At 40.4% G+C, this 25,255-nt stretch overlaps 1 protein-coding gene across 11 annotated transcripts in view; it reads left to right on the top strand.

Moving 5' to 3' along the window:
* ANO4 (anoctamin 4) overlaps nucleotides 1-25,255 on the top strand; it is a 201,991-nt gene that overhangs the window by 124,455 nt on the left and 52,281 nt on the right. For all 11 annotated transcript variants that reach the window (XM_063322711.1, XM_063322704.1, XM_063322710.1 and 8 more), the window contains 5 exons: nucleotides 2,276-2,320; nucleotides 7,039-7,170; nucleotides 20,332-20,438; nucleotides 22,390-22,445; nucleotides 22,970-23,091. In XM_063322711.1, the coding sequence (XP_063178781.1) occupies nucleotides 2,276-2,320; nucleotides 7,039-7,170; nucleotides 20,332-20,438; nucleotides 22,390-22,445; nucleotides 22,970-23,091 (462 nt within the window). The remainder of the gene's footprint in view (nucleotides 1-2,275; nucleotides 2,321-7,038; nucleotides 7,171-20,331; nucleotides 20,439-22,389; nucleotides 22,446-22,969; nucleotides 23,092-25,255) is intronic.

The raw sequence follows: 25,255 nt of genomic DNA, 5'->3' as shown, positions 1-25,255 counted from the left end.
AGCTGTAGCAGTACAGAACTTGCTAGGGAAAATGGATATGAATTAAGGACAAAATTGCAGGCTTATTCTGTATGTATTTTGGTTTTCATTTTCCCAGCAAATCTTCAACTGTTCTTTCTTGTGTTCTTAGTCCTAAAGAGAAAAATATAAAAGCTATCACAAGTTATTGCAAGATATTCATATATTCTTTTAAAAAAGTGCTCTAGTCATAGAAAAAATGGGCTGGCCCAAAAGTGTACCTCCTTTGACTTCTGTGGCGTTCCTTGAGGTGAACCTGCCCCAGTAGGAGGATAAGGTCTCATGATTAAGAAATACACTAGGAGCTCTAGATTTTAGTCACTGTGAGCAACTTGTTTTCTTTCCTGATCTGAAGTCCCTTTTTTTGAAATCTGTTGCTCAGCAGATAGCAAAGTAGATGCCATGTAGATTATATAGAAAGCGTCAAAAATACTGAAGGTTTCTTGACCTGCTTCAGGACCACAGCTTCATTCTTTCCACATCCACAGAGAGAGAATTATTACAATATTGTTAAGAGGAAATCATGATGATTTACTAATGTCTGCTGGGCAGACTCTTAAATTTTATTTTAGGAGCAACAGTACTGTCTACCATTTAAAACTAAGGACCAGCATTTTACAAAATGCCCACTAGTCTAGACTGCCTGTTTCCAGGTGCCCTCATCTAACCGCTTGTTTTAAGGGCTGCTGATTGCTTACAGCTCCCGATATTTTAGGTTGGCATTGTCCAAGGTCCACACGTCAGTGAATAAAATCCTTGCTGTTTCGAAACAGGGGTGCCAAAACAGTGAATACCTCTGAATATTTGAAGCAAAATCAGTAAGTGGATGGCAACTTCAAAAACACTTAGCTTTGACCCTTCTCTGCTCCTGCTAAGTACAGCAAGATAAATAACAGTATTTTGTGTAGGAGTTGGCCAAAGTGGGCTGGCCAACATGAAATTGTTTTGAAAATTTCACTTCACCAGCACAATGTGGACACTGATAACAAAAAGAATGCCAAAGTATTATGTGCTATTTAAATTCTAAGTTCTGAAAATCAACCTGGAATACTAACCAGGTTTTTTCTATAGTTTTTAAAGCATCGGTGCTGTCTCATTTTAGAAATGTCTCAACTATGCTTGATTTCAAGGCACTAACAACATTCCTACAGTACATATAATATACACGACTATTCAGAATATGTGTAGTGTGAGCCCTTCATTTTCCATAAGTGATACAGTTCAGCGTTACACAATGGAACCTCTCAGAATACAGAGAAGCCACCTTGATTTAGCAATGACCTTCAGTGGATGACTAAGTCAGCCCCTGGAGGAAGAAACCGGAGTCCAGGCAGGCACCCAAATCTTCCAGTAAGGAGTATCGGTCCCAAAACCACACCTAAAAGCCCTCGTATTTTCTTAACTCTTGTGGAGATGTGATCTCTATGCTGAAGGTGATGTGTCAAAACCTGACAACTGTGGTGTTGTAGGCATGTAAGAGGAGTACAAAAGCTGCCAGCAGCATCAGAGTGGGACAGGAGGTGGACTCCCTGTTCTGGATCCACACACGATGGTCGGGGGGGGCTGCTCTGCCCTGCAGGACTGGTCAGGAGGCGGGCCGAGAGTGTGGTCGGCATGTGTCTGCTCATGCACCCTTGTCTGCTCACTTGTCCCCCATGCGCACTCCCACACAGCTTATTGCACCGACAACAGAAATCAGCTGTGCCTGTTTGAGGGGCAGAGGGGGGTGGCAAGCACATACTTATTTGCTTGTGTAGCCTATATTCTGTTTCAAGGGATGTTACCCCAACAGCACGCACTGGTCCCGGTTGGTACTGCATGTGTTATGGCATATTGCAGCATCAGGTACCACTTTCCTGGCTTTTCTAAGTCATTCCCCTTTGTGTTTCACCAAATGCAGCTTTAATCGTTCACTAGTGGATGTGACATAATTTATCCATATTTGTATCAGCCCTATGGAATTCCTGCAACAGTTTAGGGACTTCTTTGAAATAGAAACATCTTTGGGTCCCCATCCTTCACACATGACAAATAGCAGAGAAGGAGAAGACAATGGGAAAATTATGACCTTCTTGCAATTCAAATGCCACCAGAGTCTGTGTGGCTTCCTGTGACAGTTCTGTTAATCTCTCTTTTAGTCTCTTCCTCCACCTCTTACAGGCTTCTGTCTTCAATCTCCTTTCCTTCCTTGCTAGTTCATACTGTAACTGACGATGGGTTTTCTTCTCGACTGGCTTCATTTTTGCTGTTCTTCCAGGAGAAAAATCTATTACCTGCACCGCCGATACAAGTTCATGAATAGGTGAGTAGAATTCGTATGCCAGTCCAGTTTATGTTCATTTGGTCTCAATAACAAAAATAATGGTTAAGGTCAAGTTGGAAGGAAAAGTTTATTAGCTTTGTTTGTAGGAAGGGTGGAGTCAGTCATGGCACATGAGGACATCTGCAAAAACAAATACAGAAGTTGCATTTTTAAGGCCTCTGCAATGTGAAAGAGGCAATTCATTTTCTCAGTGTTGCCTTTTTTAGGAGTAAGAAAATATTTTTCAATTGATAGAGTCTTTTAAAGAATAAGTGTGTTAGTGCAACTACTGTATCTCTTTCTTTTCATGTAGCTCATTAGTGAGCTTCTTGGGGTTAAAATACGACAGTTACAGCTTTTTTTCATTTCCATGCGCGTTGATTACTTGTAATAGCAATGGCATTATTTATTTATTGCTTCCTCTGTTGGGATGCTTAGTACTTTGTTGGTAGATAGGAAAGCAGTGAACCAAGTTCATCTCAGGTGTAACGTCATTGAGCTTGAGATGAGTATTTTTCAAGAATCTTTGAAGTGCTTTCACTCAATTATTAAATATCTTTAAGGTTATGTTTGATGCCTGGTTTGTGTCTGAGAACGCAATGAAAAACTTTCAGTGCTGCAGTTTGCATTTTCTTTTTTACACCTTGGACAATTAAAGGAAAATATCTCCAAAAAGCCTAAAAAATATACAGGCTTGGAAAAGACCAGATCAAATGTTGGTATTTAATGCCACAGTGCTGTTGATGCAATTTTTAAAAGGGTATAGAATTTGATTTACTGTGTCACTCTGAGGTCAGTGGAAGTATTCCCTTGAACCTCTGAGAGAAGAATTAAATTTGAGAAATCTGCATTTTTGAGTAAACAGCTGTATCGCTTTGCAGATAATGTCAGTAGCTGAACATCCATGGGAAAATAAATCACATATTATGATGCCGCTGTATAAGGATATTGAAAAGCATTTTGTATATTAAATTCCATCACAGTGTGCTAGTGACTTGAGAGTACCAGCATTGATCTCATATTATAGTATTTGCTTCTTAATATTAGTAAGCACCAAATGGGCTTTTTGTGGAGTTAAGGCATTTTACCTGGTCAGCACAGGCTAACAGACCCACACAATTTTTCTAAAGCTTGTTTATGCTCCCCACTTCCCATCCCCACCTTACAGTAAATGCAGCTGTTAGCTTTGGAATTTTTCTTGGTTTTAATTAAGACATGGCTGCTTTGACTAAAGCAATAGATAGGAAGGAGTACGTGAAGATTCTAACATTTATATGTGATGTATGAAATTTTGCTTTACATTCATTTTCTTATGAGTCAGGATGCGAATTGAAGTCAGTGTGGAAAGAGGTATGATCTTTTTCTGGTATTTTAGTTCTTGAGTGATGAGAACACTTGGCTAAATTCAATTTTTATGTTCAGATCTATAAATAGCTACTCGAGGTGGAAAAGCTATAACTGAATAGTCCCAGTGGGAAAAAAGAAAACATATTCAGCTTTATTTTCATTTATGTGAAACTCAGATATACAGCCGCAATAACAGTATCTATTTCCTCCACTCCTAGTTCAGTGAAGATTACAAGTAACTGAAGCCTTGGTCCATTTTTTGAGCTAAGCCAAACTTTATATTGACATTCAGGCAAAATTTATTTTAAAGAGGACTTTTGTTACAAGGCAAAGCCCAGAGCAGGTCACTTACAACTTGTCAACCTGACTTGAATTTTCTCTCTGAAAAATTCTAGTGATCTCAAAATTTAAAAGAATAAAACTCCCTTAATATTTTTTAGAGGAAACGGGGCGTACCAGGTACCTATACAGTACCTGCATTGTGGTTAAAAACTAAACTAAGACAATATCTAGCACTACAATATGCATACAGCTCTGTCAGAGCTGACACACAAATAAAAATCAGTCTTGATTCAAAACATCTTTTTTATTTTCCTAACTTCCTCTTTCCTTTGAAAAAATGATTCTATCCCTACCTCTCTTCCTAATGATAAAACAGTTTCTTTGAAATTATTTGAGAAACCCTTAAGTTAAGCACAGTAATATCTTCAGAAAGAGGGTACTAAGACTAGACTTGTAGAGCAGGGGCAGGAATGAAGTGGAAGAGACTGTCTTTGAGACACTGTGTGAATTGAGAGAATGATTTTTTGCTTTATGAGGTTAACAAGTGTTTTTAAAGAAGGAATTTAAGAAGGATATTATTATTAGATCTTCCACTCTCGTCTTTCATTGTGGCTAACTCTACAGTGCCTCCTCATTCCATGCACTCTATTGTTCTTGTGTAGATTGCTCTGCTTTCCAAACACTGTTCTCTTGTTCAGCTGAGTATATAAGCTTCTCCATAAGGAAAAGTGAGGCATGGATTAGCCTTGAAGAAGTGATGAAACACAGTAGTTTTTTAACACTGTTTGTCTGTGTTTGATAGCACAAACACCACTCTTTCAGGGGTTTTTTTGAGAGAGATGCTCCTGTAGAGTATAAAGCCTGTGCTGATGGCTGATGGCACTGGGGTGAGCTGTAGGCAATTTAAGAATTTGATTATTTTTCTTTTCCAAGGAGATAACTAGTTTGTTGGGTTTTTTTTCTCTAGGGATGGCTTTGCTGCAGTGTATGTTCTGGGCCTTGCAGAAAGGCTTTGCAGCCTTCTCAGACCTGTTTGCCAGCAGGCTCACTGAGCATGCCAAGTAATCTGAGTCCTGGGAATGGCAAACCAGTCAAATTCTGGGTACACTCAGTGAGAAGCCAACATGAATAATGCATTGCTCTTAAGTGGGGAAAGCACTCTGTGCCTGCATGCGTGCATGCGTGGTGTGATAAACCTGCAGCACGCCTATCTCAAACGTGCACATTGACTTGCAGGATGGATGGGAAAGGATTGCAGCTTAGCAAGGGTGTTAATAGCTTAGAGAATTCAAACAATTTATGCAGCAAATAAGCACGGAATGGGATATTTAGAAAACCTTTCTGCCTGATTCCTCTTCCTTTTTCCATACCCAGAGTCAGTAAGCCTGCTGAGTATACAGTAATGCAGAGCTTGTAGCCTTTACAGAAGAAAAACTGGAGGCCAAGAGACAGAGGATTCCCCTGTAGAGAGCTTACTTTTCCCTTGTCATTCCTATCAGTCTCTGCACAGACTAGCTCAAGGCTGTCAGGCTGGATGCTGCAACTGGAGAGTTACTGTTGGTCAGGCCCTTTACAGCCCTGGATCTGACATCTCACCTGCACTCGGGCACAGACATTTACAAGCTGCCTCCTCCTGTGCTCTGAACTGCTGGGCCAGTGCAAACACTCCCATGAAGAGTTTACGATTATAAGTCTTATATTTGCACACGCATTGCAGTTCTTCCAAACAGTCTTGATGGTAAATACCACCACGCCTCCCTCCCCCGCCATGCTATTCCCAGAATGGGAATACACAAATGGTACCAAAACAAGTAGAGCTAATTTGGTTACAATTTTGAAATGTGCCCGTGTTTAAAAATTAGCATTATCTTTCTTATCCAAGGTAAAAATAGCTGAAGGGAGAAGGTTGAATATTCCAGGAAACATTATGTGTATTTTAAATGAAAGTATGTAATAATTTCATGTCATTTTCCCACATGCTCAGCTGCTTGGGTATGGATTGCCCTCCCTCAAAGTGACTGTGCAGCGCTCACAGCGTTTGCTGGTCATAAAGTTATCACACTGACTTCTGTCAAAAGAAAAGAAACAACTACATTTCCAGTCCTTGAACTTCATCCAGAACTGGACTTAGTCTTCAAAGGATGTCAATTCATGCCCTTTAGTTCCAGTCCTGGAAAGATTCATCCAGTGACTGAAGTATGTGCATAGTCCATAATTTGTTGTCTATGATTTTTGCAGGCAGGGATCACTGATTTGGACTTGAAGGTGTTAGGAACTTCTGAGAGAGTAGGGCTCATTGTGCCAGACATATCTCATCTTTCTCACATGTTTTTCATTATAACATTTTGGTTTGGATTTGAATTTGGTTTAGATTATCTTCTCCAATCAGCTCTGATTCTTCCCTTTCCCTTCATTTCAGTGTGCATCTTTGCATGAGTGCACTTGCAATTAAATCCGTCCTTTCTTCACCTTGATCTTAGTTTGTTTTCACCTTCTAAGTGTAAGAATCTGTGTAGCAGTCGCCTATTAAACTATAAACTGAATATTCTGGTTTCATGGAGGTTGTAGTACTGCAAGACACTACAATGGAACCAAATGAACACAGTAGCCTGTTTTTTATAGCATCAGTTGCAGGGTAAGAATCCATACAGAGAGCAGTAAAGAGATGCAACTTGCTGGGGTTTAGCTGCCAAAGCTCTCTGTCACAGTCTCTGCCATTCTATTGTTTGTATGTCCAAAGTCTAATGTGTCAATTAAGCCTGAAATTTAAACAAGCTGAAACGCTGAGAAATAAAGGTTTAGAGAGTTGCCAAGAGCTTATTGGGCTTAATAAGATTTATAGCAGCATGTACTATCAGCATTGCTTTTCTGTTGAGACAAAATAAGATGCTCCTCTGCTGAAAGCTGGTTATTAATAATCAAGTTCAGCATGTATAATTTGGTCTGCCTCAAAAAAGTCAAAAGACATTTCTTCTTTTCCAGTTGTAAATATTAAGTGGCCTAGTTTGCTAGCATGTGTTCTTTGTAAGTTCTCTGTAATGTAATGAAAAAACACTATCTCAAATGCTCACACTTTTCATGTGCTGCAGGATCGAGAAACAAATAAGCAGGTTTCGAGGATGGTTACCTAGAAAGCCAATGAAACTGGACAAGGAGACACTGCCAGATCTGGAGGAGAATGACTGCTATACTGCTCCATTCAGCCAACAAAGGATCCATCAGTGAGTATTTTATTATATCTTGATTACAAGGTGAAAACTTTTCCTTCTGGATTCACCTTGGAAAAAATCAATTTCTTAGTTCATGTCTTAAAGACTAGTGCCTTCAAATTAGTTCTTTGCCACACAAAGGGAGAGATGGAGAGTCCTGAGAGAGCATAAAGTCTGTCTGCATTTCTAATAATTAAAGGTCCAGCTCAAGCTAAAAACAATCAATGGAAAAGTTCCTCTTAATTCACTGGAAATTCAATTACATACCTAAAGTAGTCAAATGGCTAATTCTCTCTTGGTTCAGATCTGCAGTTGTTCTTTGTCTCTTAAAGGTGTGATTAAAACTTCTTTTTCAGCATTTCTGTGTCTTTAGCATAATCAAAATTATCCCTTCTAACACTGATGGTTGAAATAAACTGGCATTGCATTTCATTCCTAGTTACAACGGTAGAACAAAGAGAAGAAAGAAGAGAATGTAATTTCATTTGTAGTTCTCTATCTTTTACTTTTATGGAAGCAAAACTGCTTGCAAAATGCGAGTATTAAGACCTATCAGTAACACTTGTCCAAGCATACCAATGGCATACCAATGTCACTAGAGAAATCATTTGATTACTAGATGCTCCATGCATTAAGACTGCTTCTGTGAAGAGCAGAAGGAGGGAAATAGTCATAGGGGGGGCCATTCTGAGGGGAACCAAGGGTCCCGTATGCAGGCTGGACCCTTCCCACAGGGAAGTCTGTTGCCTCCCTGGGGCCCGTGTTAAGGATATAGCCAGGAAGCTTCCCGGCCTGATACGGCCCTCAGATTATTACCCTCTTTTGATCTTACAGGCAGACAGTGAGGAGCTGGAGAGTAGAAGTCTGAGGGCAATGAAGAAAGATTTCAGGGCCTTGGGACGGCTTGTCAAGGGTTCGGGAGCACAAATTGTGTTCTCTTCTGCCCTTCCAATTTTGGGGACTGACGAATGGGTAAACAAGAAAATCGGACAGATCAACACCTGGCTCCGAAACTGGTGCTATGAGCAGGGCTTTGGGTTCAGTGATCATAGTTTGATCTGCAGGACACCGGGCCTGCTCACTAGGAATGGGAAAACCCTATCCCAAAAGGGGAAAAAGGTACTAGGACAAGAGTTAGCAAGGCTCATGGACAGGGCTTTAAACTAGTATCGAAGGAGGAAGGGGATAAAACCAGGCCCACTAGTAATGAGCCTAGGGATAAAGGGCCAAGGATGGGGGCGGAATCGGTAGCCCAGCTCAAGTGCATCTACACGAATGCACATAGCATGGGCAACAAACGGGATGAGCTGGAAGCCATTGTGCAGCAGGACAGCTATGATGTAGTTGCCATCACGAAAACATGGTGGGATGACTGTCACGACTGGATTGCTGCGATGAATGGCTATAAGCTCTTCAGAAGGGGTAACCAAGTAAGGAGAGGCGGGGGTGTGGCTCTGTACATTAGGGAGTGTTTTGATTGTATAGAGCTAGATTCCAGTGATGATAAAGTCAAGTGTTTATGGGTAAGGTAGAAGGGGAAGGGAAATAAGGGAGATGTTGTGCTGGGAGTATGCTACAGACCACCTGGCCAGGATGAGGAGACAGATGAAGTATTCTATAAGCATCTGGCTGAAGTCTCGCAATCGCCAGCCCTTATTCTTGTTGGGGACTTCAACCTGCCAGGTATCTGCTGGAAATATAACACAGCAGAGAGCAGGCAGGCTAGGAGGTTCCTCGAGTGCATGGAAGATAACTTCCTGACACAACTGGTAGGTGAGCCTACCAGGGGAGGTGCCTTGCTAGACCTACTGTTGACAAACAGAGAAGGACTAGTGGGAGATGTGGTGGTCGGAGGTCGTCTTGGGTTTAGTGATCATGAAATGGCCAAGTTTTCAATTCGTAGCGATGTAAGGAGGGAGGTTAGCAAAACCTCCACCTTGGAATTCCGGAGGGCGGACTTTGGCTTGTTCAGGACACTGGTTGGGAGAGTCCCTTGGGAGACAGTCCTGAAGGACAAAGGGGTCCAGGAAGGCTGGACACTCTTCAAGAAGGAAATCTTAAAGGCCCAGGAGCAGGCTGTCCCCAAGTGTTGCAAGTCTAAAGGGCGGGGAAAATGGCCAGTCTGGATGAATAAGGAACTTCTGATGGGATTTAGGAATAAAAGGAGGGTTTACCACCTTTGGAAGAAGGGACAGGCAACTCAGGAGGAGTACAGAGATCTCGTTAGGTTATACAGAGAGGAAATTAGGAAGGCAAAAGCCCAGCAGGAGCTCAACTTGGCCACTAACATTAAGGACAACAAAAAAAGCTTTTGTAAATACATCAACAAAAAGAAAGCCAGGGAGAATCTCCATCCCTTACTGGATGTTGGGGGGAAAGTTGCAACCAATGACAAGTAGAAGGCTGAGATACTTAATGCCTTCTTTGCCTCTGTCTTCAATAGTCAGACCAGCTATCCCCAGGGTGCTCAGCCTCCTGAGCTGGAAGATAAGGATGGAGAGCAGAACAACCCACCCATAATCGAGGAGGAAGTAGTCAATGATCTGCTTCTGCACCTAGACGTAGATAAGTCTTTGGGGCCAGATGGGATTCACCCAAGAGTACTCAGGGAGCTGGCGGGAGAGCTCACCAAGCCTCTCTCCATCATTTATCAACAATCCTGGTCAACAGGGCAGGTGCTAGATGACTGGAGGGTGGCTAATGTGACGCCCATCTACAAGAAGGGTCAGAAGGAGGATCCGGGGAACTACAGGCCTGTCAGCCTGACCTCGGTACCAGGAAAGATCATGGAGAGGATCATCATGAGTGAGCTCTCACGGCAAGTGCAGGGCAGCCAACGGATCAGGGCCAGCCAGCATGGGTTTAGGAAGGGGAGGTCCTGCTTAACCAACTGGATCTCTTTCTATGACCATGTGACCCACCTTCTGGATGCAGGGAAGGTGGTGGACGTTGTCTGTCTGGACTATGGTAAGGCCTTTGACACCGTCCCCCACAGCATTCTCCTGGAGAAGCTGGCGAATCATGGCATAGACAAATGTACTCTTCGCTGGGTCAAAAACTGGCTGGATGGCCGTGCCCAGAGTTGTGATTAATGGGGTGAAATCCTCTTGGTGGCCGGTCACCAGTGGTGTCCCTCAGGGCTCAGTTTTGGGGCCGGTTTTGTTTAATATCTTTATCAGTGATCTGGATGAGGGGATCGAGTGCACCCTCAGTAAGTTTGCAGATGACACCAAACTAGGTGGGAGTGTTGATCTGCTTGAGGGTCCGAAGGCTCTACAGAGGGACCTGGACAGGCTGGATCAATGGGCCAAGGCCAATGGTATGAGGTTTAATAAGGCCAAGTGCCGGGTCCTGCATTTTGGTCACAACAACCCCAAGCAACGCTACAGGCTTGGGGAAGAGTGGCTGGAAAGCTGCCCGGCAGAAAAGGACCTGGGTGTGCTGGTGGATGGCCAGCTTAACATGAGCCAGCAGTGTGCCCAGGTGGCCAAGAAGGCCAACAGCATTCTGGCTTGTATCAGGAATAGCATGGCCAGCAGGAGTAGGGAAGTGATCATGCCTCTGTACTCGGCACTGGTGAGGCCTCACCTCGAGTACTGTGTTCAGTTCTGGGCCCCTCTGTACAAGAGGGACACTGAAGTGCTGGAGCGTGTCCAGAGGAGAGCTACCAGGCTGGTGAGGGGTCTGGAGACCAGGTCATATGAGGAGAGGCTGAGGGATCTAGGCATGTTTAGCTTGGAGAAGAGGAGGCTGAGAGGAGACCTCATTGCCCTCTACAGCTACCTGAAAGGAGGTTGTGGAGAGGTGGGTGTTGGCCTCTTCTCCCAAGTAAATAATGACAGGACCAGAGGTAATGGTCTGAAGGTGCGGCAGGGGAGGTTTAGGTTAGATATTAGGAGGAATTCCTTTACTGAAAGAGTGGTCAGGCACTGGAACAGCCTGCCCAGGGAGGTGGTTGAGTCACCATGCCTGGAGGTGTTTAAGAAACATCTAGATGTGGCACTTCAGGGCATGCTCTGAAGGGCAGAGATTGTAGGTTGTTTGGTTGGACTCGATGATCTTAAGGGTCCTTTCCAACTATGAAGATTCTGTGATTCTGTGACTTTCAGGTCTCATGTGGAATTTCAGGGTTGTCAAATTTCGGAGAAAAAGTATGTCTTGAGGGTAGTTACAGTGTTTGTGATACTGGAAACAATCTTTGACTACCAAGGAACAAAATCACAAATAGGCAGCACTGACCAGGATACTGACAGGAGATTCATGTGATGCAGAATGAATTACAGGCAGCTCAAAGTGTGAAATATGTGATTTTACTGAGGGAGAAGCCAAGTTGAGGTAATGCTTTTAAACGCCTCGCTTTGAATGAACAATTAGCTGCAACAGGGATGAATAAAATAAACCTCCTCTGACATAAGTAGTGTCTTTCCAAATACAGCAGAAAAACAAAACCAGGTGCAAATCTCCAGGGAAATTTCAGTAGAATTCTGCTCCTAGCACCAGTCGCCAGCCAGGGTTTTCTCCACTAAATGTCTGTGCCCTGAATAGACATCAGGTTCAGATTACAGAGTCTTCCCATACTTGAGCAAAAAGGTGAGTCAGTTATTGTGCCCTGCAAGAGGAAGAGAAGGTGCAAATTAGTTCAAGAATAGACCAGTGATAATAAAAAATGAAGGAACTGGGATGGCTGGGTTGGTATTTTTGTTAAGATTAACTACTAACTTCCCTTAAAATTATAGCATATAATAAACGTTTTTTGTGGCTGGAAGGAGAATTGGCGTGTATGAAGCAGAATATTTTTTTCATTCTTCTGCCTTGCTCATGTTTGTGTTGGTAAACTGGTGGGGGATGTTATTAAATACTGTGTTAGTTTCATTAACATTCCCGCTGTCGTCTGGCACTTCTCTTGCATCATTGCAGACTTTGAAGCTCTACTCCCCAGCAGGCCTGACATTTTCTGTTTTGCTTTCTGTGTAGTCTTCCGTTCCTTTTGTGTTGGCACTAATAAAATGCTGGCTGAGCTGCCCTCCTTTTCCCAAAAGGTGCTGGCTCTGAGAGGATTCTTGTGTTCCCGTCACACTCCAGCCTGTTGTCTGTGTCTGTCTTATTCTGCTTCTCTAGAATTTTGAAATATAATGACTTGTTCAATATTTGTCTAGTGAGTTGCATGCAGGAGTTTTAATTATTCCAAGAATTTCTGGGTATGTTGGTAAGCAGAGCATTTCAGGAACATGTTTAGTATGTGCTTTTAATCTTTGATTGTGGAGTGCGGGTATCGAAGAATTGTAAATGTAGAGTTAAAAAGAATTATTTTGTTAGTATCAGTTAACAGTCAAGAAGTGAATTATGTTGGGATTCACTCACTTTGTACGAATTGCTTCTTACTTTGTTCAAATTGCTGCTTATTCCAAGATATACATACGCTTTCTGTTGAAAGACCTGTATACAACAAGCCAATAGTAAAGATGCCCATGTAGAAAGTATGAATATGCAAAGAAGGCATTAAGTACCTCAGCCTTCAGTCCTTGTGCGCTGTGTTAAGGTGGTAGCTGAAAAATGGCACTAGTGTCTCCTTAAGTACAGATTTTGGGTTTCAAGTTTATAGTAAAAAAGATAAGATTTTCTTGCAAATCTGGAATCCGAAGTGAGAGGAGATTAAGTGAGAAGTACATTAAACTGTTCCTTAAGAAACAGCCTTGGGAGACTAAAATATATCAGTCTTTCAATTACACTAACATGGACTTTTCTGGCTGTTTTACAAGTATTGCTGGCGAGCAATATATGTACTTTTGCCAGCTGAACATATCTAGAATTTCTGGGTTGTAATAAATCAATGTTTATCCAAGATATGTTTAATGATTGCTTAATGGTCATGTACTAAATCATTCACAAATACAACCATCTTGGAAGTATAAATCTCCATATACTGAGTTTTCCAGTAAGATCTCCATGTCCTCACTGTAGGTTTTGCCACACAGCATAGCTGGAGGTTGCAGAATTCTTCCTTCTGTCCTGGTTTTATGTGCTTTTATTTTTCTAAAATATTGTTCCTTAAATATTCATATGAGTTTGCCCATATTTGATGTTTGTCTAAATATTGCAATCTGGGTCTTGAATTCCTTATTTCTTCCTTTCTTCATAGCCTCAGATGTTTTTTTTTACCTCAGCAAGTCATAGACAGCAAGACAATAGATCTTTTTTGATCTAGACACAGTTTTCATATCTAGGGCTCCAGCCTGATACAGATGATATCTGAAATATGATCTGAATACAGTCTTCATTTGTGACAGCCACTTTTAAAAGCATGGAAAGACAGATGACTGACAATACTTAGAATGCAGAGTCTGGGGTGGAAAATAGTTAAGACCAAAACCAGCAAGGCCTGATCGGGGCTTTTTTCAATGGGAATTATTATTTTTGAAATACCAATGTACAATGATCATTTGCAATTTTAGTAAATCATATTGATGTTCTTTTTCTTTCTTGCATTTTTTTTTCCATTCACATGGAAAAGGCCTGATGTGGAGAAAGGCTAGCTTTCAGAAAAAGGCTAAATTTGCGCTAAGAGACACAGCTAACCATCTGCCCTCCCTCCAAAATGGGCAAAGGAGAAAACTGCAAGAATCGCATTTGTGAGATGTGCCTATAACTTTTGCAGCATGGCTTCAGGTTTTCTTCTAAAGGGATTATGGCATACCTTGTAGGGTATATCACAAAATTCTCAGTATAAGAGAAATCCAAAATTCATCTTATTTCCTAAGTAATAGGAAATCTCTTTTTGGAGGAAAAAAGCTCTGCCTGGCTGAGGCAAGCATTTTGTTGTAATCGTGTGGAATACAGAATGATAATTTTCAAGATAGACTTCTGAGTAGTATCTCTCTTCTGCAGCCACAGCCTGGGGAAGGGCTTTATTTATGCCAAAGCATTTCTTCTGATAATTATCAGTTACAAGAATGCGCAGTTCACAATATGTGAAAAGTGTTTTCCATCGGACATGATGATAATTAGTTATTTTTCTACTACATCTTAGTTATTTTACGTAGCAAACTGCTAGTCAGCTGGGAATAGTAACAGTAATAATTATCTGCAATTTCTTAGATAGCTGTATACTAGCTAGGAAAATGTTTTCCTTTTTTTTTTTCTTCCAAAGGCAATAAACTCTCTGGTTAAATATTAATGTAATATATAACTGAATAAACCACCGAAAATAAATATTTATTTCTTCTGTGAAAATTAGATTAAAAATTTACACAATTATGACAACTAGGACAGCATCTGGATTAATTAAACATAAATGGCCCTGTATACCAGAGGTTAATAGAGTTATTCTCATTTGTACTATGTCCCCTTGTGGTACATGAGGATCTTGTCCTGTGCCTTTGTCAGATTTCCAAGATATGTGTCTCTCAGGGTGGAGTTACATTTTAAACTTTCTCTAGGGCTCAGATAGTCCCTAATAAATCCCATCCCTACCAAGATGATCTGTGCCCATGTCCCCCTGAGCTGCCTCACCCCAAGATCATGGATGGGTCAGAGAGCTGCGACCACCGGAGACGAGGCACAGGGCTGCATGGACACTTACTTGTTTTGAACCAGGGTGGTCATTCTTGTATTTAAATACATCTACAGTATAATAACTATACTAAGTGGCTTTGTATAAGCAAGGAATCACAGTTCTGTAAGATTCCTGATCTTAAACAAATCTTTGTGCAATCAAACTTGGAAATGCCCTGTAATGGTTTTTTTTTTAAAATTCTCTCTGATTCTGGAAGTTTTAATTGCCTGGCACACTGAATGAAACAGGGCATCACTGAAACATACATAAAACTCAATCTATCTCAGATGAATATTCCTGAGTGAACCAATTTAAATTACGAAGTGATTTGAGTGGCAGGGTGATTTGGGAGGAACGGCAGAAGAAGGTGGAGGAGAGATTCAGCACTTCACGACTCTCTATTTTACTTTAGCAGTTTTGAGGCTGTGACATGCCAAATCTGAAACAGACAAAGCTACTAATACATTCTTCATCCCAAAGTGATTCTGTTTTAGGCACATGATGTAAAAAAATCCCTGATAACCATTAATAAACATTTTCTTTTAGATAAACAAATTATTCAGCTGCAGCCTTAAAAGTCAGGCAAAATGAAAATAAATAGGAAGTGATAATAATATACATTTTTTCAAACAAATAAACTTACAGGAATGTGCGGTAATATTCTCACTGGAATACTGCAGGCTCATCCTGTTGCTGCTACTACAGCTGATGATTTTATTTCTCTTGTGTTGAGTGAGATAAAAACCTGCTATTGCCTCAGCCAACGACAGCTAGCTACCACCAGTGGTTTACCTGGGAGCGCAGAGGGTCGGGCAATTTTCCTGCAGTAAAGAATGTGCTTCTCGTGTAGTGATTACTACTGCAGACAACATCTGTGCTTTCAGTTTGTACTGCTTCCAGCAACAGGCATTTGCTTGGAACACACCTTTTCGTATGGTGAGTGTCAGACATTGAGTGTTTCAGTGTCTGGGGATCCCGTGGAGCAAAGCTGCATGTTGATAGGTGCACGCACACATCCTCACTTTGTAGCTTTCTAACCAGTGCATGGGTATTCAGCTTTCGGCTTGTATATCTTACCACTACAGCAGAAAATAGCCTTTTCCTGCTTTTTGCTTCTCCAAAATAAGTTGAAAAGTAAAACCTTTTTTCTTTTTCTTTCCAAATGGATGTTAGGCAAAGATTCAAGAGCTAAATTTACCCTCACAGGGTTTGTACAACCTCCAAAATTACCGAAGAGAATGTATGAACAGGAATTCACTGTTAGTTTGTTCATGGTTGAATTTGGATTAATTGGAGGGCCTTCTTTAGATGACAGTTTTGCTGTGCTTTGTTATCCAGGGAAACATAGTTTGAAATCTCCAGTTCAGAGTCTAATTAAGAAAGCTACAAATATAATTTCAAAGCAATTAACCTTCACTGACTCTTCATGTTGCTTACAGTATGAATGTAAGAGCAATATTTCAACAATGACATTTTTAAAAGGGACTTTAATTAAGGATCAACTCTGGAACCTTTCCTGCCAGAAGTGCTCTCATTGTCTTCATTGGTATTTTCCTTTTGGGTAAAGACAGCTCACACAAATAAGACTTACAGGACCAGGCTAATGGTTGTAACTGTTGTGGAACAAATCACTGGCTTTATTATCTACCTATACATTAACTTCACAGGTAATAAAATAATAGTGTATTAATCCTTACTTACTTTTTATCTTACAAATGAGGTGACAAAGTGATCAAAACCTTCAACTGAACTGTCTCCTGAATAACGCCTGAATCCTTACTGAGCCTGAAAACCAGCTGTATCGCTCTAATGAATATTCAAGCCCTTGTGCATATTGAAATTCTAACAAGAGCAGCAGAAACAGAACATCTGAGGAAACCGTTCCTTCAGAAAGCAACAAGGGTTAAAAAGCTCTTTAGAAAGCCTCTGCCTTGTGCAGTTTATAGCTCAATTATGTCTGATGAATGCTTATCTACACCTAGTTTGGAAACATCTTCAGCTCTGGCCCCTGTGAACTGAAATTTGAAGGGTGAGATTCTCCAAAGACTGAGAAAGTCTTTCTCCTCTGAATACCTCATTGGATGTTGTAGACCATGAAACAGCCTTGATGGCTATTCTGTGAATATGGATTTACCACCCACAGTCAGAAAGAAGGTAACCTGGAGCACATTAATTTTGGAGGAAGAAATGCCCATAAAGTGTAGGAGAGAAGGGTGGTGGTAAAGAGGGATAAGTGCTGCACAGAACTGCATGATTCTCACCTGACAAGAGCAAGTCCTGTGTTTTTGGAGATAAATTGAAACCTTCTTGGCATTGTCCTAATTTATGTCAACCTCTAACTGGGATGTTGTAACAAAATAGTTGTAACTACTCAAGATATTCTCAACCTTTCAATGCCTGCCACTCATGGCTGCCTGTTTTTATTTCCTGTGCCAGAGCTCCCTACCCCCTTGGTTATGGTGATACTGCTCTTTCAGGGGCTACTCTACAGACAATTTCACAGAAATGATCTGATTATTTGAGTTAAACAAAGCAAAAAAACTCTGTGATTTTTATATTCAAAAATAGGTGAGGATTATTTTTAACCTTTGCCACATGCAATTCTGTCCCAAAACAATGATATTGTTAGGGGTAGTCCAGAACATCCAGAGGACTCATTTTAGCACTCCTTTTTCACCTTTGATGAAATCTAGCATCTCTTCTGCATCCATGTCTCCATGAGTAGTGTTGGAAAACACTGAAGGATATGTTCTTCCCCTCTTCGCCTACTCTAGTCATGGTGAGTTCTCCCTCTCCTCTGCCCCTCCTGCCCTCAGATGTCTTTTACGGGCACAAGGATGGGCAGGGCAGAACCTCTGCAGCTCTCATACTCACACGTGTTTTAGGACTGCTTCAGTTAGTTCTGGAATAGGCAGAGTTCTCCATGGCAGTTATTATACTGAGGTGTTGACATCTGCTTCACAAACACATCTGTTTGTTCCTTCTCAGCCACGTGAGATCAAAAGCTATAACAACACAATTGGTAAGTTTACAAATGAATGCAAATGAGTAAAGTGTTTGTTGAAACAAGTGGTTCTTATTTCTTTTTAAGATTGCATATTACCTTTTTTTCATTCATGACTCATGAAAATAGAAGTGACTAAATGCAGAAAAACTATTAGCCCAAATGTCCAAAAAAGCTGATGTAACAGCTACCTGTAGTTGCAGTATGACACAGTCGTGATAACAGGTGGACAAGATAACCTTATATCACAAGGAGAATAGATTAACATTATTGGTGTTACCTGGATCAGTGTTGCTAGTTTCCCAGATAAGGTGATTCAATTCTCAATTGAATCATGCAAGAACTCATAGCTAAGTCAGAATGAAAATTACTGTGCCGTTTTGATTTCATAAGTTATCTTCATGGTTCTTTAACATTCAATACCGTCTGGGAGGTGAGATCTTGGAGAGGAAAGTCAGACATTAAAAGAAAATGAAACAAAGTGGGAATAATACTAACTGGTCATTTCTGGTTTACTACAGTCTTTTAATTTGTTTCTGCTGCTACTAAAATGGCCAAATACAGAGCTCCAGCTTCAGATGGAAATAACGCTGTTCTGTCTGTTCAGAGTTTAGATGGTTTTTTTATCTAATTTCTTTAAGCATTAAGACTTACATGATGACAGTATTTCCCTTTTGTCAAAGACCTTCTAATAATTATTATTTTACATACTGGTTACTTTCAACTAAATTTGGTACAGGTGTAGTTGTCTCAAAGTTAAGCACAGTCTTCTTTACTTTGTGAGTATCAGCAGCTTGAAATGGAGTAGTGGCCCGAAATTGTGCCTATACCAAAAAGGCAGTGGCCAGTGCACACCGATTGTATGTGCTGTTTGGTAGCAGCCCATTGGTAAATCAGCATGCACATGGTAATCAGCCAATATGCATAAATCAAATTACTTTCAACAGGTACTGTAGGGCATGTGTAGGACTTTGGGAATAGTAGGGATGTGAAGTACTGAGTACATTGTGGACACAGAAAAGATCTGTGAGTATCTGGGGCGGAGCGGGAAAGGAGACGTGAGATAGTAACATCTAGAAAACCGGGTTTCATTAATTATGGTGCTTTTGGAGCAACTTGGCTTTTATACCTTTACTTTGGGACTTTTTTTATTATCTGCCTTTGAAGCTGAACATACGGAACTTATAGATTGTCTTGCATGGAAAATTTGGCAGAGAACTTTGATAATAAAGAGGGAGCATATGGGGTCCCCAAAGTCTATAAGCTGTACTCCTTGCCTGTTTTTCCAAATGCCTATGGAGGTGCAAAGTCACGTAGGATTTCCCATGGGTAAAGATTCCTTCTGAAATAGCAGGTTTTCCTTTGGGTAAAATTACCTGTAGGGAAAACTGAGCAGTGGATCCCATGTTGTGCAGAAGAGAAGATGATGCTTATATCCATGACAAGCTCTCTCTTAAGATGCTCTCTCTTAAAGTCAGATTTGTCTAATGTACTGACCTACAGGCTGGTCTCCCTATGACATCTCTATGATTTTCCCATTTTATTTATTAGTTTATTCAATTCCCTAGCTCTTTGCCAACACAGAGGAGGAAAACAGTCTTACCTCCTATCCAAAGTATTTTATAAAATATGAATCTTTTTATTCAGCCTGTTATTAAGGACCACATGGTAAAAAAAAAAAATTGGTTTCCTCAATATATGCACAGGCCTACTTAATCAGAAACTCCATCCACTTACTGCTTATTCAAGCATCTAAACAACTTTCAAAGCATATCCTGAAGCCCTACACACTTCAAGCAACTGTAAGAATTCTTCAGCAGGATTTAACTGACAAGTTGAAACAGTATTTGTATACACTTATATTCTTATATAGTTTGCATTTTTCAAGTGATTATGAAGATATGCTAAACTATCTTGTTCTCCTTGAGGATGTATATTGGGATTAAGAAATCTATATAAAATATATTATGCCAGCCAACCTAATCAATACAATATATTTTGTTGCTTTTTTTTTTTTTTAAATTTCCTGGACTCATCACAATTCTGTCTAAAGTATTGAACCTGCATTCATACATAACTCCATAAGTAGCTTCTGAAAGCTAATTTTCTACTCTATTTTAGCTTCCAGGACCAAACATAGGAATATATATTTTCTGTCTCTAACTTAGTATTTGATTTTCAGTAAGAGTGGTTTACCAAGTACATGTTTCCATCTGACTCTTAATGGCAAAGCATAATAAAGAAGCCTGAAAGAGAAACCAAACATTAATTTCTACAGCTGCACTTACAAATCGTACACTTTTGCAAATTTTTGTGCAAGTATTTTGTAGTTTTCAGTGAATTATCTAAAAGTGATGCTTATCATAATGAATGCTTAGATATCTTTGATCTTTCTCCTGACTTCCCCATGTAATTTTTTGTTAGGGAATGAATACTGTTACTGACATCATCGCATCCAGTGAATCATCTCATTTAATGTGGTGTCCTTTAATATTCCTTGCACTTGTTCACATACTGTAGATTTTTAGTGTGCTACAGGAAGTAATGGAACTCAATATTTGCTTTAGACATGTTACTAACTATTCCTGAGATGCCCTTTGTTTGTATTTTTATATAGTTTCATCATACACAACAAAGATACTTTCTTCAATAACGCTACAAGAAGTAGAATTGTACACCATATCTTACAGAGAGTGAAATACGAAGAAGGGAAAAACAAAATTGGTAAGTGCCGAGCAACGTGCTTTTAAACGAGGGTGCTAAGTCCCACCCAAAAAAAAGAGGATAAGTCTGCCTGGGCTCGTAACAGACTTGTTTGCTTCCTTTTTAATCACCTCAGTTTTTAGCTGTTGACATCTCACTCACTGCTGTTGTAGGGGCTTTGCCTGGAAGACTGATCATTTCCCTGTAATATCAAGCTACTTTCACAGGCACATATGTCACCACATGGGATTTATCACCTCTGCAAGGAGACTGATTTAAGCAAGAAATACATACCCGTTAAGGACCCTAGGGAAGCAGATAAACTCATGCAAAAAAGCTTTTACTCCTTCAGAAAAATGTATTTGGAAGGATGGCAAGATGTGTGCTGCTGTACATCTCACCCTGAGGGCTTCTCCCTGGATACCTGTCCATCCCTACAGGAGATGGAAGGTTCTGTATCTCTGTATCTACTGTAAGTCAAACGGCAGTTCACCAATGACGTCCTCAGTGGAAAGGACACCATGCCTAACTGTAGCACGCCTTTCAAACAGTGGATGGACTAGAACTTTGGAGTGGCACATATGCAGATCCAGAAAAGCAGGCGGCAACAGAGGAAGGCTGGAGTACAAAATGGTGTGCCTCTTCTGTCTTGTGATACAGAGCACGTACTGCTTGTGTACCACATAGAGACTGGGGCATCACAAACAGAGAGGCAATCCCCATAAAACTCTGCAGTCTATTTCATTTCCCTGCTGTTTAAACTCCATCCTTCCTCAAGAGAGGGAGAAACATCCCAGAACTTGTTTCTTCCTCGCCTCCTGGGATGAGGGTAGCAATGGCTCTGAGCAATGACAGTGAGCAGAGGGGAGAGAAGAGAGGGAACAATTCATGCAGTGCATGCAGCCATTGCATTTAGCAAAGACGTTGCAGCCCCTGCCTGCCTCAAGCTCCCATGTGTATCTACCTGTGTTGTACCTACCATGAACACAAGCTTGCATTGATCACTGGGCAGAGCAAATCCCAGCTTGGCTCTACAGGTTCTGCTTGTCTGAGAGAGACTTTGGAAGAAAGCATATTCTGCCAAGCAGAAACTAATCAATCACTGAAAGTGCTATTTATGTTGAATGAATACTTCTCATTGCTGTGTTCTTGCTGCTGTCATTCCCCTGTGAATTAGGAAAGGAATCTGGATTCATTGCCTCTTGGTCAATGGAATTCAAATGCCTTCAGGCTGTTAGTGCCAGTATTCAGTTTTGCATTGCCTGATAGTTGTTCAGTCCTATTTTGGTGACTTTCCAAGCGAGAAGTGCCCACATCTCAGCAATCATTCATTACTTCTCTCGAGGTTCTCATTAAAGAGGGACAAGGCCTGACTGAGGGGGGTGTATGATTACTTTTTTGTGCCAGATAGCAATATTTTTTGTTCAAGTTCAAGTATGTTTTCTGGTCTTGTACTACTGCAGCCTGTCTCGTTCCTGTTCTATTTTTAGTCCAGCAGCTTTTCTAAGACTGAACACACTTTACAATGTTGTTATCGTATGGAAATTAAGAGTTTCTGTTACTTTACTGGCCTGCACTTCAAAAATGTAAAGATCTTCCCTGAAGTTTTCAGCTCCCAAGAAATCTGGCCTTCCCCTAAATAGCTTCCCTAGACCATAATTTATAGGGTCAAACTTCAATCCTGGTGTGAGGTCCCTGATTTCACTGAAGTTACGCTAAAGATGGATTTGGCGAATGAATCTTTAAACGTCCAGCATAATAAATGATAGATTATGATTAATATTTTAACAAGTCTTTGCTTGTATTATTAGTTCATCAAAACCTATAAAAGATGAATTTTTCTACATGTATCTTTTACTGTCAATGGGCTTCAAACTTCATTTAGCCAGCTTATTAAGAAAATGTGTTTTGCTTTTTGTTTAGCAGGTTTGCTGGTCCTATTGGTAAATAACTGGATACTTTTAATTCTTAGGTCTGAATCGATTGCTCAGTAATGGCTCCTATGAAGCTGCATTTCCTCTTCATGAGGTATTTTTCTCAGTCTTTTTTTTTTTTCTTTTTGAACAGACATTTACCACAAAATGAATTCTTAATTGTGTAATCATTTATTCTCAATCTTTTTTGCATTCTGCGTCTGCCTCTAACATCCCTCCCATTTAGTGATGCTGTTTTCTTGGAAAAAAAAATGCTTTTTTTCTTGGAAAAACAGAGATGATAGGGAGAGTTGTTCTGTATCTGTTCTGTAAAAAGCATTTGGCTTTGATAAATCAGTATATTTTCAGAGGGGAAAAATATCATGCTGTGGTTTTCTCTTTGAAATTCTCCAATTCATAGCCTTTGACTTGAACGCCTTTTATCATAAATTTCTTGGGAGCAATAATCTCCAATCTTACTGAAGTCAGAGGAAATTGTCCTTTTAATGTCATATTTAGCTTTTGGTGCACGAGTATGGAGTTTGCATAAATTGTGTTATCCATACCGCTAGTGAGAGAGATTTCTCAGATATTCTTTTTTGCTACTGTTGTTCAGTAATGTCCATATTTGTATTTTAGGGAAGTTACAGAAGTAAGAATTCAATAAAAACACATGGGGCAGAAAACCACAGACACCTGCTCTATGAGTGCTGGGCTTCCTGGGGAGTGTGGTATAAATACCAACCGCTGGACCTCGTGAGGTAAGACTTTCCTGCGTTTAATATGTCACATTTATTGGTGCTTTGAGCATAGGTTATCTCTCTTTGGACAAAACCATGAAAAGTTGAGTTAATTCATGTGTTTTTTTAAAACCGATCCTGAGATCATGGGAATCCATTTCATTCATGGTGCCGCTAAATTCAAAGAATGTATCTATAAAGGAGCTTGTAGGAGGACCTGAAAGTGAAGCAAGTTCCCTTCTAGAGTTTCATGACGCCATAACTTCTAATGAAGAACATCTAAGAGAGAAAAAAAAAGAAGAGAGAAATGTGTGGAGGCTGGGTAGATTTGGTTGCATGTCTATCCACTGGAAGAGTTTTTCTTTATCCTCAGAGCATGGTTTTGCTAAAAAACAGGTTCTCACAGACAAGATCATCTTCTTTTTTTCCAAAAAGCAACCACAGAAGGAGCCCTGGGTGAAATTTAACAACGCTTACAAATGGCGTGGAGCGGAGTTCATAGTCACTGAGTGTGATAACTGTGTTCAGCAGCCCTAGTGGTCGATGGGTGGAAGTCTCTCCTGTACCACCTCCCTTAAACTCAGCCCAGCCACATCACTGCAGTCTGAATTTGTATTCGTCTTGGAAGTAGCCTGCAAAGAAGAAACACTGAGAAATTACTCCAAATTCTTATAGCCCTTTTAAATAATAATTTCAAATAGGCTTGCATGTGCTAATGCAGGATTACATATTTTTTATGCACATGGAGAGAGACAGAGCCTTTACTGATCATGTTGGCAGAACTGTTATTGGGCATTAATGGGCTTTTTCTGCTTGAAGAAATAAATATGAAGTTACAAGGACCTGTTAATAAAGTCTTAAGATGTATTGGGATCACTGAAGATATTAACACATTGGCCATTGGGAAGGGTCATACAGAGCATGCAATCGGTCCAACATATTATTTTCCCCTTTTATAAGTCCTGTAACTGATAGAAACCTTTGCTTTTATTGATTCTCAAAATTATTTCCAGATAGAAAGATTTGTAGGGGGTGGCCCTGGAGACAGACAGTTTTACTGATTAAGGCCATATAAAACCTATCCATTTCATAAAAAGGTGTTCAATTTTCATGGAGAAAAAGTTCACAGAGAAATACAATCAAAAAATTTTACTGAGTCATGTAATTTTTAAAATGCTTTGGAAAACAAAGTAATGTGTTTATATCTCATAATTTAATCCTGAAAGCTTCTTGTTTATTTTTTAATGTACTGGCTTGGACAGAAATATATAATTTTTCTCAAAGTACACTATGGAAATTGCTGATTTACTGAAGAGCCAAGAGTTATACTGAAGTTTTTTATTTTTAATGTCCCAGTATACAATAAGATATTAATGTCACAGTATAAACCACTTATCTCTATAGTGTTTTTTAATCATTTGTCCATGGTGGTCAAGGCTTCTTCTTCAACATTTCTTGTTTGGGGAAGTGCTGTTGAGCCAATATCTGGGTTTTGGTTTAATTTCGTTTATGAATATGGACCATCAGGCATCTGGAAGGTTTTTTTTTAAGCATGAGAATAAATGGTAACAGAACGAGCAAGGTTAGACACTTGATTGTTCTGGACCTTGGCAGCAGCCTTCTTGAGTAGCCTGGGTTTGATGTTTAAGATTTTGTATGAAGCTTTAGCTTTTTATTGGACAGCGACATCCACAGATTTTTCCACAGCTGTTTACAAAGGAAAAAAGCAATCAAAATCGCAGACCCCTTAGCTGAGATCATGGGTGTCCTGCAGTGGTTCAGAGTAGGTGTTTACCCAAGGAGGATGAGGGGACCTGTGAGGTTCCCTGAATTTTCTCAGCAGCATGAGTCTCGGTAGCCATCGAGCTCTGCAGGGTTCAACGCTGTAGCCCCAGCCCAGCCTGCTGTTTGCTGCCTGCAGTGCACCCATGGCTGCGATGAATTCACTGAAGGAGGGGTGGCAGGAAAGGGGAGGGAATGCCTTTTTCTCCTCACTTCACAGATGCTAGATCCCTCTCGTTTCCTTAGCTTCTGCCAAATCTTTCCTGTCTACTGCCACTCTCAGCAGCTCATGTGTCTAGTGAGTTGAAGATTTTTCCTTGAAGAGCTGACAACACCAGCAAGACCTGTTGTTCATTTCACTCGGAAGTATCTCAGTGTGCATACTTTAAACAGAAGCTTTTTT

Source organism: Chroicocephalus ridibundus, chromosome 1 (genome assembly GCF_963924245.1).
Source record: "Chroicocephalus ridibundus chromosome 1, bChrRid1.1, whole genome shotgun sequence".
Classification (NCBI taxonomy): domain Eukaryota; kingdom Metazoa; phylum Chordata; class Aves; order Charadriiformes; family Laridae; genus Chroicocephalus; species Chroicocephalus ridibundus.
The sequence above is the reverse complement of the archived record's forward strand: the minus strand, read 5'-3'. Positions and strand labels throughout refer to the sequence as shown.